The following is a 12567-nucleotide window of genomic DNA, read 5'->3' on the forward strand; positions in this document are numbered from 1 at the left end:
AGTTTCATTTAGCATGCATGTCATGACTGCATTAATTGTTGCTTGTGAAGTCATACAAATCTGACACGAGCATTCTAGGGGCATATGGTCGGAAAGAAAGTAAAGCTAAAGTGAAATCACAAAACACACACACACCTAATACCAAGCTGGAATTCTAACAAACCCTGGCTATGACAATGTAAATGTCATGACAAATAGAGTATGACAGAATCATACTAATGAGTGAAGCATTTTAGTCCAGCATGCAAATGCTGCTTGTTTTACATGTTTGGCGCCAGGTCACACGGAGTGTACATATCATTAGGAACATCTGCTCTTTCCATTACAGACTGACCAGGTGAATCCAGCTGAAAGCTACAATTCATTAATTGAGGTCACTTGTCATCTACTTCAAATCAGTGTAGATGAAGGGGAGGTGACAGGTTAAAGAATATTTTTTAAGCCTCGAGTCAATTGTGAATGTGTGCCATTGAGGGTGAATGGGCAAGACAAAATAATTAGTGCCTTTGAACAGGTTATGGTAGTAAGTGCAAGGTGCACCAGTTTGTCAAGAACTGCAACGCTGCTTGGTTTTTCACACTCAATTTCGCATGTGTATCAAGAATAGTCCACCAAAAGGACATCCAGTCAACTTGACACAACTGTGGGAAGCAACTGTGGAGTCAACATGGGCCAAATCAAATCGTATTGGTCACATACACATTTAGCAGATGTTATTGCGGGTGTAGCGAAATGCTTGTGGAACCCCTGTGGAACGCTTGACGCCTTGTAGAGTCCATGCCCTGACGAATTGAGTCTGTTCTGAGGGCAAAGTGCTGGGAGGGGGTTCCGCAACTCAGTATTAGGAAGGAGATCTTGTTTTGTGCACACTGTGTGTTATGTGAAGACAGGTTTGGCTTACCATGCCAATACCACCCCTCGGTGGTCAATTGGGACACTGTCAAAATCCTAATTCACACAATGACCAATACAATAAATGGGGTTTAAAAGAAAGCATGTCTAATTTTGCAGAGCTTGAATTTCCCTACAGAAGCTGTCAAAAGGCAACTAAATAACTCTTCAATCACAAGTGAATGTCTTGTGTGCTAAATGGCAAATCCTCAGCAAGAGGCCATGGATGTGTCATTCTCTAGTTGTATCGTTAGGGGGGGACACCAGAAAGATTAACGGCTAAAAGGAACAGGTGGCCATGATCTGTTAGCAATCACCTGCTAGGTGTTGTTCAACATGTATAATTGGAGGAGGATAATCTGGTCAGAGGAAATAGAATGGCCATGAGCTGCTTCTAAGTAGTCTGCCATCAGCTGCTCTAGCGTGTTGTCTCTGAAACATCTGTGAATTAAATGCATACTGAGAGCAGAAGATCTGATCACTGTTGTGGTGAAACCTTTGGACAAGTAAAATAGAGAGTGAAAGGTTTTAAATTAATTTATATAAAATAAAAAAAATCATTTATCCACTGAAGCGGAACAAATATCCATCACTTGTATCTTCTTTAGTTTGGAACATATACAATCTGAAGACAGACTCGTCAGGTTGTTGGAAAATAATTAAATAATCAAGCAAAGGGTCTGTCCACACCACAAAGTCACCACAGCCAAGGATAACGAGAGAAAAAAAAATTAACATTTTACCAAGTGCAGATCTGGTCTGGTTTTAAACAGCTATTTTCTTCAGTTAAATGTACAGTTAAAGCTAGAATCCTTAGTTGCTACATCCATTTTCTGACTTAAATGAATGATATATACCCATCTAATCTTGAATAATAACTTAAACGCCTAATGAGCTTAGTTCAACTCTCGTACCCCATAAAAATATAAACTTGTTCTTACGCTAATGTTTGTAAACAATGGAAATGTAAAGCAAGGTATAGTCTCAAAACATGGTTAAAACCACAATTGTGATATCATGGATAGTCAGTCCTGGCATCCATAGTCCTGTCTGTCAATCTGAGTGGTTCCATTTCTCCAGGCCCATCCCTCAGCTTTTGACCAAAAACAGGTGGAGTGACCCCTTTGGTATAGTTTCAACTAAGGATTCACGCGTTAACGGCTCGGGTACTTTTCTGTAGTCTTGTTACATGAAAGCTCAATGAGGCATCTGATCAACTACACATGGAATTAATATGTTTATATCTTACTGGTTATCTGTGCAAGTATGAAAATATGTAAGTGTAACAAAGCAAATTGATTTGGATATGACAGAACGTGGATTTGACAGGGGGGAAAAACACTCCATTGATAGAATTGTAAAAAGAAACGACACTGAACAGAAAAAAAGTCCACATACAAACTAACAGCGAGAATGTTGAAGTTCAGGTGGAGTGATTGAAATGTCAGACCCCACTGCTGTAATGCTTTCTTTATTTCAATTATTATTACTTGTTTTACCTATATAAATGAAAATACATCCAAAACAGATCCTATGGTCCACATATGAACAACAAAATACTGCATTTCTACTTACAGCAGCAATAAGGCTAGGTCAGTATATGAAAGGCTAGCTGCCAAAGGTCCAGGAATTGTCATGTCATGTTTGGGTCAAATGCTTCTCATGCTGCTAGTTGGTCACTTCGTCCAGTCACCCCATGGGTCCGTTGAGTGGTGCCCTTGACCGTGGCCCCAATCTGCACTGAGGTAGTTGAGACAGAGGTACCGTGCGACCGCCGGGCTAACATGGGCCTCAGTCAAACTGCTCGCTGCAGGTGGTCAAAGTTCAGCTCATCATGTTAAAGGTTAATTGTTGTTAAGGCTTCCTGTGGTCTTGGAGTAGTCGTCATCCTCCTCCTCCGTGGCGATGTCTCACAGGGATACCTTCAAATTAGAGTTCTACTTTGTCCTAGTTGTCCTTTTTTCAAATCTCAACTAAATATTCTCTTCAGTCTTTTTTTTATTTTTTAAAGGGGTGGTCATATTTTCCAATCCTCTACAATGGTTAAACCAACTGAAAATCTTCTCCTTTTGGCACCTTGGGAGTCAATGGAAGAAGGGGGAAATAAATGGTAGGAAAGGAGAAAAAAACAAAACAAGATGGTGGTGTTGTTATAGAAGACTAGTTGTGGTGGCTGGCTTGGTCATTGGCTGCCGACGAGTCCGTATCTGCTACGCGTGTTGCGGTGGGGGTGGCGCTGTCCCCTTCCTCTGTTTTGATGCGCTTAGCGTTGGGCTGATCGCTGGCCGCCTGGGCTCCGTTCTGTCGTTTGGTCGGGAGGGAGGCTGAAGCGGAGGCGTGAGTGGCCAGCAAGTGGAGAGGACTCGCAACAGCTGTGGCTGAACATAGGGAGGAAGAAGAGGAAAAAAAAATGAAATATTTCAGTGCAGGAATTGATGGAATACTCTGCTAAGTAATCTAATGTCTTAGAACATATGCCAATAAAAAGTGTACTTTTCCAAACAGTGTAGGAAACTCCAGCCAGACAGGGATTCATATGGCCCTTCGAGATACACAAACACACTGCAGAGCAGCCCTGACAAGCACGCTGCATGAACTCTAGTTAATTAAACAAACAGGGACTACTCACAACAGTGGTAGACTACAGATGCGGATAGAGCAGTGGTAGACTACAGATGCGGATAGAGCAGTGGTAGACTACAGATGCGGATAGAGCAGTGGTAGACTACAGATGCGGATAGAGCAGTGGTAGACTACAGATGCGGATAGAGCAGTGGTAGACTACAGATGCGGATAGAGCAGTGGTAGACTACAGATGCGGATAGAGCAGTGGTAGACTACAGATGCGGATAGAGCAGTGGTAGACTACAGATGCGGATAGAGCAGTGGTAGACTACAGATGCGGATAGAGCAGTGGTAGACTACAGATGCGGATAGAGCAGTGGTAGACTACAGATGCGGATAGAGCAGTGGTAGACTACAGATGCGGATAAAGCGCTTTGACCGGATCCATTCTAAGCCAGTGTCTCACCTGCAGCAGCCTGCATTGGCATCAGGTGGGTGCCGTTCTGTGCAATGGTCTTTATGGGGAGCTGGTGCTGGCCCAGGGCCGGCTGCTGCTGCTGCACTAAGGTCAGCGTCTTAAAGGGCGTGGCCGACTGGGTCGTCTGGATGATGCGACTGCCACCACCTATAGAGGCGTGGGTGATCGTTGGAACAGATTCTACTTTTACTAGAGACAAACATAGGAAAAAAAGATGTCAATGACCTCTAATAACATAACACCAAACAAGCACTACAATAACTGATCAACATGAGATACATTGCACATTTACTAAGAAAACACATATACACAGGTGCCTTGGTCAAGAGTAAAACAGACCTATGTAAACCTGGCTGAAACCACTACTACCTTGAGTCAACACAATCTGTCCATCTACACACACACACACCATCCCCTCACCTTTGGCCTCTGAGTAGTCTCCGTTCTCCTGGGGCTCAGTCTGGAGGGTGACCATGGTGGGGGTGGCCACTGTGTAGGTGTTGGCGGTGCTGAGCCCGGCCACGCTGGTGACAGACATGGCAGGGATCTGGTGGACAACGTGCACCGTCTGCATGACGGGCTGCTGGTTCTGGTTGGTGCTGGTAGTCACAGGCGTGGCCACGGCATAGGTCACCGGCTTTATGGTCTGAGGTAACTGACGCTGAACCGTGATGAGCACCGGCTGGCTGTTGAGAGGAGAGCCTGGACAAACAATAGCTTTCTTTAACGGAGGATCCACATGTGACGACTGCACATTTGTACATAGGATTGGAGAAGACTCCCAACAATGTGATAGGACAAAAATGGGCGTCTCTCACCTGGTGTACTCTGTGCAAAGCGGGCCTCCTGGATGACAGCTAGTTTGGGCTGGACTGCCGTGGCAGGGGGTGGGGCCGGAGCGGGCTCTGGTTCCATGGGGACAGGGGAACCCTCTCGGGATAGGCTGTCAGGGGTCTGCACCCCACTCGAGTGGGCCGAGAGCACCCCAGAGTGATTAGGGGAGACTGGGGCACTCCTGTGAAAGGGAAAAGCAGATATGTGATGTTCCGAGTCCACGCCAATACTAAAAATCACATTTGAAGACCATTTTTGGGTCTTGGGAAAAAAATATATTTTGATTTGCATGCAATTCCACTTTAATTGAGAATTTTGCGCGAGAAAAAAAAGCCCATCCGATTGATCAAATAATCATGATAGAACTCTGCCAGGTAAGCCTGTTTTGCTGCTAACATTTAATTGAGAAGGTTTTGGGGAAAGTATTTTTTTTGTCTCCTAGAGTTGGGCGGTATCCATACTTTCACATTGTCATACCGTCTTGATTGCATCCCGGGATATACGGTATTACCGGCTTAGTAAACAAGGCCGCAAAAAAAATAAAAAAAATAAAACTATTGGCCGTCTATTAATAGAATGGTAACAAAATTTGCACAAGTAATAGAACATTAACATGGAGGATGCTAAAGAGTGCAAACTAATATAAACGAATTGCCAAGACATACACGTATAACTTTATGAGCTGGATTTCCTAGATAGGAGCTACTGAATGGCATTTTTGGTGAGTTTGGACATTTAAAAGCAAATGTAAATGAGAGTGTGCAAATGAACAAAGTTTTGAAACATGCTTGTCTGAAGAACAAACAGTACTGGCTCTGCTGCAGCATGTGTACATGCTGTGTCTGTGTGGAGTCTGGAGTCACTAGGGCAACGGGCCTGGGGAGGAGAAGACGGCCCGAGAATGGAGAGGAGAAAAGGCACAAGGAAATCAAGATAGTGGCAGCTGTACAAATAACTTATCCAAAGGGCTTTGAGTTCTCAAACACGGGAGAAAGCTAACACTATATGATGCCCGTCACCCTATTAATTCAGCCACATACTTCGATAACTAGCAAATTAAACATAGTATTGTGCTTTAACGCAGAATTCTGCTTTTTCTCACACTGGAAAAAAAATTGTGTAATATGTAATATGCTTCTTATTGTAATTTCTGCTCAGCATCACACATTTTGTGCTTCAGTTGCATTTCTCCACTCGGATGAGAATTCATTGAAAACCTATCAGCAGACAGCACTGACTGATGTTGAGCTACTTTTCTCCAGTACTTTACTCAGTGTAGCCAGACTCCTTTTCTCCAGTAAAATGCAAGATTAACTAACTTTAAGCAAAACATTAGGAAATGTAGCAGCTTTTTTTGCAAAAAAATACCTTGCTTTTTCATTGTAAGCCCAGTTACTTGCTAAATAGCGCTGCACTTTGGTTATCATCTGATGAAAATTAAGCTATTTTCTGCCGAATGTGTTTTCTGTGAAGGAAGGAAAACTATAGTTGCACGTCCCTGACTGTCAATATAAAACACGACCCCTGTCAATACACAGCTGGAACCAACTGCTCACGCTTTCTCCGATTGTGCTATTTACAAACAAACACATTTTTAAAAATGTCATTTAACATTTTACTAGGCAAGTCGGTTAACTTCTTATGGCTGGGAGGTGCTGTTTCCACATTCAGATGAAAAGCGTGCCCAGAGTAAACTGCCTGTTACTCAGTCCCAGAAGCTAAAATATGCATATTATTAGTAGATTTGGATAGAAAACACTGAAGTTTCTAAAACTGTTTGAATGATGTCTGAGTATAACAGAACCCATATGGCAGGCAAAAACCTGAGAAAAATCCAACCAGGAAGTGGGAAATCTGAGGTTTGTAGTTTCAAGTCATTGCAGATCCAATAAACAGTGTAAATTTGATCCAATTGCACTTCCTAAGGCTTCCACTAGATGTCAACAGTCTTTAGAACTTTGTTTCAGGCTTCTACTGTGAGGGGGAGATAATGAGAGCTGTTTGAACCAGTGGTCGGGTTGAAAGCCTTTAGCTTAGTCACGCGCACAGCCGTGAGCACGAGCTCTGTTCCTTTTCATTTCTATAGACAAAGGAATTGTTGAAACATTATTGAAGATTTCTGATAAAAACATCCTAAAGATTGATTCTGTACATTGTTTGACATGTTTCTACGAACTGTAATAGAACTTTTTTGACTTTTTGTCTGGACTTACGTGCTCACGCGTTGTGCATTTGGATTACTGGACTAAACGCACAAACAAAAAGGTGGTGTTTGGACATAAATGATGGACTTTATCGAACATTTATTGTGGAACTGGGATTCCTGGGAGTTCATTCCAATGAAGATCATAAAAATGTAAGTGAATATTTATAATGCTATTTCTGACTTTTGTTGACTCCACAACATGGTGGGTATCTGTATGGTGGCTGAGCGCTGTACTCAGATTATCGCATGGTGTGCTTTTGCCGTAAAGCTTTTTTGAAATCTGACACCGCCGTTGCATTAAGGAGAAGAATATCTTTAATTCTATGCATAACACTTGTATCTTTTATCAACGTTTATGATGAGTATTCCTATAAATTAATGTGGCTCTGCAAAATCACCGGATGTTTTGGAGGCAAAACATTACTGAACATAACGTGCCAATGTAAACTGAGATTTTGGGATATAAATATGAACTTCATCAAACAAAACATACATGTATTGTGTAACATGAAGTCCTATGAGTGCCATCTGATGAAGATCAAAGGTTTGTGATTAATTTTCATCTCCATTTCTGCTTTTTGTGACTCCTCTCTTTGGCTGGAAAATGGCTGTTTTTTTGTGACTAGGCGCTGACCTAACATATACATATACTTTCGTCGTAAAGCCTTTTTGAAATCGGACACGGTGGTGGGATTAACAACAAGTTTCTTTAAAATGTGGTATAATACTTGTATGTTTGAGGTATTTTAATTATGAGATTTCTGTTTGAATTTGGCGCCCTGCACTTTCACTGGCTGTTGTCAAATCGATCCCGTTAACGGGATTTCAGCCGTAAGAAGTTGAGAACAAATTCTTATTTACAATGATGGCTTAAGAACAGTTGGTACCTGCCTTGTTCAGGAGCAGAACAACAGATTATTACCTTGGCAGCTCAGGGATTCGATCTAGCAACCTTTCGGTTACTTGCCCAACTCTAACCAACTACCTGCCGCCCCACATGACTGGCTCAACTGTTCTGGGAACTATGCTTCATAATGTAAAATAATGTGACAGGTGAAATTAAGAACACGATATGCTTAATTTCCTAACATATTACTTTTTAAGTAAATACCTGCAGTCAGTTTGTAACAAAATATAAAAAACATATTGAAAAACTTTAAAAGAAATAGTTTCAATTGTATTGAAAAACCATGCCTTGGCTGTTTCCAAATACCCCGGTATACGGTATGCCGCCCAAGCCTACTGTCTACCCTGAAGACAATTATCATTCTGTCTTACTGGCTACACAAAGTGAATGGAAGAGAAATGTGTGCACTACACAGACATACAGGGGAACTATTGCTGGAAATTAATTGGCAGATAGTGTTACATTTGGCTTTTTAGGCCAACTGGAACTAACTAGGGATGGGATAATGTCAATGTGGATTTGTGGATAGATGGGCTGCGAGCGACCGGGTGGAGACCCCTGCAGTAAAGCATGCAGCGAGCTCACCGATTGACTGAAACCTGAGAGAGTGAGTAGGTCCATACCTGGAGGAGAGGGGTCCGAGGGGGGTCCTGAAGCAGGGCACACCCCGCGGCCTTCGTTTCCTGAAGGCCTGCTCCATGAGCTTGCCCTCTGAGGACGGGTCTATCCTCCAGAACGAGCCCTTGCCAGGTTCCTCCTGCGATCTGGCTACTTTAATAAAGTAGCGGTTCAGTGACAGATTGTGACGGATCGAGTTCTACAACAGAATACGCCGTCGTGTTAGTACGAACACACTGCAGCCAAGGCTGTTATTCACGTCACAGTTCAATGGCACATGCTCAAAAACAACTTGGAAACAGATGGGAGCCATGTTCCGCCCTTCAGTTTGAAGCCAAAGTGAATGTGTACTTTTACAAGGTTGCATATTAGTCAAAGCACATCTTAATATACAGTGCCCTCAGAAAGTATTCATACCCCTTTACTTATTCACATTTTGTTGTGTTACAGCTTGAATTCAAAATGTATTTAAAAAGTCTCACCCATCTACACACAATAAACCGTTTTTTAGAAATATTTGTTAACCGATTGAAAATTAAATAGTAATCAAATGTACATAATTATTCACAAGTGAGTTAATACTTTGGCAGCAATTAAGGCTTTGAGTCTTTCTGGGTACGTCTCTAAGCTCTTTCCACACCTGGATTGTGCAACACTTGCCCATTATTCTTTTCAAAATTCTTCAAGCTCTGTCAAAATTGGCTGTTGATCATTGCTAGACAACCATTTTTCAGGTCTTGCCATAGATTTTAAAGCAGATTTAAGTCAAAACTGTAACTCCGCCACATTCACGGACTACTTGGTAAGCAACTCCAGTGAAGATTTGGCCTTGTTTTAGATTCCTATCCTGCTGAAAGGTGAATTCATCTCCCAGTGTCGGAGAGAAACAGGTTTTCCTCAAAGACCATCGACCTCAAAACCAGTTCCACTGCATTTTTTCTATCATTCCCCTCTAATCAGGAACTGATTTAGACCTGGGCAATTAATTATCAGGTAGAACTGTAAACCAGGAGGCTCTGGAACTCATAAGGTAAGAGTAGAGTACCCCTGCTCTAGGATTATGCCTGTGTTTAGATCCATTCCACTTATTCCCCAGTTCTTAACAATTACAATCATACCCATAATATGATGCAGCCACCACTATGCTTGAAAATATAGAGTGTGGTACTCAATAATGTGTTGTATTGGATTTGCCCCGAACACTTTGTATTCAGGACAAAAAGTGAATTGCTTTGGCAAATATTACTTTAGTGCCTAGTTGCAAACAGGATGCATGTTCTGGTATATTTTTTATTCTGTAGAGACATCTTTTCCCTCTGTCAATTAAGTTAGTATTGTGGAGTAACTACAATGTTGATCCATGTTGAAACAAGAAAATGTGGGAAAAAAATCAAGGGGCTATGCTCTGGTTTTTGATATATTTCAAATATAACCATGTGGAGGAATCCTAATGCTATTCAAAACAAGTTCAGATCTTTTCCCTCTCATGCACCATTTTCAATGAAATTATTTGTATTGAAAGACGCCATTTCTCACCTGCCAGCCTTTGTCTGCAGTCCTGTAGTAGGGGTAGTTTTTGGTGATGTGAGTATATATTCCGTTTAGTGTGAGCTGCTTGTCCTGTGCCATTGTAATGGCTTGGACTATCAGTTGTGCATATGAGTATGGCGGTTTGGAATCATCCTAAAGGGAAGAAGAAGAGGAAGGAAGAAAGGGTGTCATTTACTTGGTAGCATAGCACATATTGTGAGCAATGGCACTGGAGGGAATAGCAGCCGTTTCACAGGCTCCTGGCCAATTTAACTATTTTGTGTTTTTGGGCGTTGAGCTTAACTTTTTTGTACATAATGTTTACACCATCGTTTCCTATGACTGAAAAGAGCTTCTGGAAACCAGAAAATCCATCACCAACCTCGATTTGGATGAGGACTTTTAGTGCAATGAGTCAAAGGACATATTGATTATCCCAGACCAGGCTCAAATCCCTGACACTAAGAAGTAGGTGGCGCTACTGGCTAACATGTAATCACTGGACGAGCTCTGTTTGAGACTCTCATCAACGTGATCTGAAGAACTAATATCCTGTGTTTCTCTGAAGTCATGGTGGAACAAGGAAAATATTCATCTAGCTGGTTTTTCTATGCATCGGCATGACAGAACGGCGGCATCGGGAAAGCTCGGGGGAGGGGGTGTGCGTCTGAGGTTCTGCTCACGTTAGAATACCTTATGATAAGCTGTAGACCATACTATTTACCAAGAGAGTTATCATTATATTTTTCGACCACCATAAACCGATGCTGGCAATAAGACTGGACTCAATGAGCTGTATAAGACCGACCATAAGCAAACAAGAAAATGCTCACCCAGAGGTGGCATTTCTAGTGGCCGTGATTTTAATGCAGGAAACTGAAATACGTTTTACCTCATTTGTACCAGCATGTCACCTGTGCAACTAGAGGTGAAAAAAAATATCTAGATCACCTTTACTCCAAACACAGAAATGCATATACACCCCCCTCTCCATTTAGCAAATCTGACCATACCTCTATCCTCTTGATTCCTGCTTACAAGCAAAAGCTCACTCAAGTGACCGGAAGTGGTCAGTGAAGCAGATGCTAAGCTACAGGACTGTTTTGAAGGCACAGACTGGAATATGTACCATGATTCAGCCGATGGCATCAGTCACTGGCATCATTAATAAGTGCATCGACAACCTTCCCAGGGACTGCGGTTGAAAATTTGCCTACTGGCTAAAACCGGCACTTTGACTGAAACGTTGATTAATGTGCACTGTCCCTGTAAAAATAAAACAAACTCAAACGACATGCCCACAGTGACCGTATGTAAAAATCCCAACCAGAAGACATGGATTACTGGCAACATCAGCACTGAGCTAAAGGCTAGAGTTGCTGCTTTCAGGGAGCGGGACACAAACCCAAATGCTTGTAAGAAATTTCACTACACCCTCTGACGAACCATCAAACAAGCAAAGTGTCAATACAGAACTAAGACAAAATCGTACTACACCAGCTTTGACACACGTCGGATGTGGTAGGGCTTACAAACTATCACAGGTTACGAAGGGAAACCCATCCATAAGCTGCCCAGTGATATGAGCCTACCAGACGAGCTAAATGCTTTCTATGCTCGCTTTGAGGCAAGATACACTGAACCATCTGTTCCAAATGACTGTGTGATCACACTCCATAGCCAATGTGAGTAAGACCTTTAAAACAGGTAAACATTCACAAGGCCAGACAGATTACCAGGACACGTCCTCAGAGCATGAGCTGCCAAGCAGGAAAAGGTCTTCACTGATATGTTCAATCTCTCCCTGTAATACATACATGTTTCAAGCAGACCACAATTCTACCCTACCAATCAAAAAGGCAGTAAATGCTCATTTGGTCAAAAATGAGTTAGTCATTTTTTACTACATTAAATACATGCTTAATCATGTGGACAAGTATCCTGCCTCTATTGTATTGTGTTTTGGAGAAAATGTGGGTCATGTTAGCAGTAACTGCATAAAGTTACTGTGAAACCAACGTAAATAAAAAACATATTTCTCAGTTCCACGCTATGAGCAGTTACCACCAGGCGGTGTCAGAGGAAGGCCCAAAACATTGTCAAAGACAGCCACCCACCCAAGCCAGACTTGTTCTCTCTACTACTGCACGGCAAGCAGTACCAATGCACCAAGTCTGAAATCAACAGGACTCTTCTACCCCCGAGACATAAGACATCTAAACAAGACTGCTAAATATCTAATCAAATGGTTACCAGCACTAACTGCATTCACCCTTTTTTGCACATCTGCTGCTGCCCATTATCTATCCTGTTGCCAAGTCACTTTATCCCTACCGTTGTGTACATTACATAGCTACCTCAATTACCTCGTACCCTTGTACAACTCAGTACGGGTACTCCCTATATGTATAGCCATGCTATTTCTAATTCACTGAGTTTTTATTCTTCGTGTCTTCTTTGTGTATTATTTTTCCTCTCATCTTTAACTCTGCATTGTTGGAAAATAATCCATAAGTAAGCATTTCACTGTTAGTCTAC

At 42.1% G+C, this 12567-nt stretch overlaps 1 protein-coding gene across 1 annotated transcript in view; it reads right to left on the bottom strand.

Moving 5' to 3' along the window:
* Nucleotides 1-1413: 1413 nt before the first annotated feature.
* LOC139421447 (forkhead box protein K2-like) overlaps nt 1414-12567 on the bottom strand; it is a 28030-nt gene continuing 16876 nt past the window's right edge. Inside the window, exons 4-9 of the mRNA XM_071172362.1 lie at nt 10036-10182; nt 8505-8698; nt 4753-4949; nt 4355-4636; nt 3923-4123; nt 1414-3269 (exon numbers count right to left, since the gene is read on the bottom strand). Coding sequence (XP_071028463.1) covers nt 3052-3269; nt 3923-4123; nt 4355-4636; nt 4753-4949; nt 8505-8698; nt 10036-10182 — 1239 coding nt within the window. The 3' untranslated portion in view covers nt 1414-3051. The remainder of the gene's footprint in view (nt 3270-3922; nt 4124-4354; nt 4637-4752; nt 4950-8504; nt 8699-10035; nt 10183-12567) is intronic.

This window comes from Oncorhynchus clarkii, chromosome 12 (genome assembly GCF_045791955.1).
Source record: "Oncorhynchus clarkii lewisi isolate Uvic-CL-2024 chromosome 12, UVic_Ocla_1.0, whole genome shotgun sequence".
NCBI classification, from domain to species: Eukaryota; Metazoa; Chordata; class Actinopteri; order Salmoniformes; family Salmonidae; genus Oncorhynchus; species Oncorhynchus clarkii.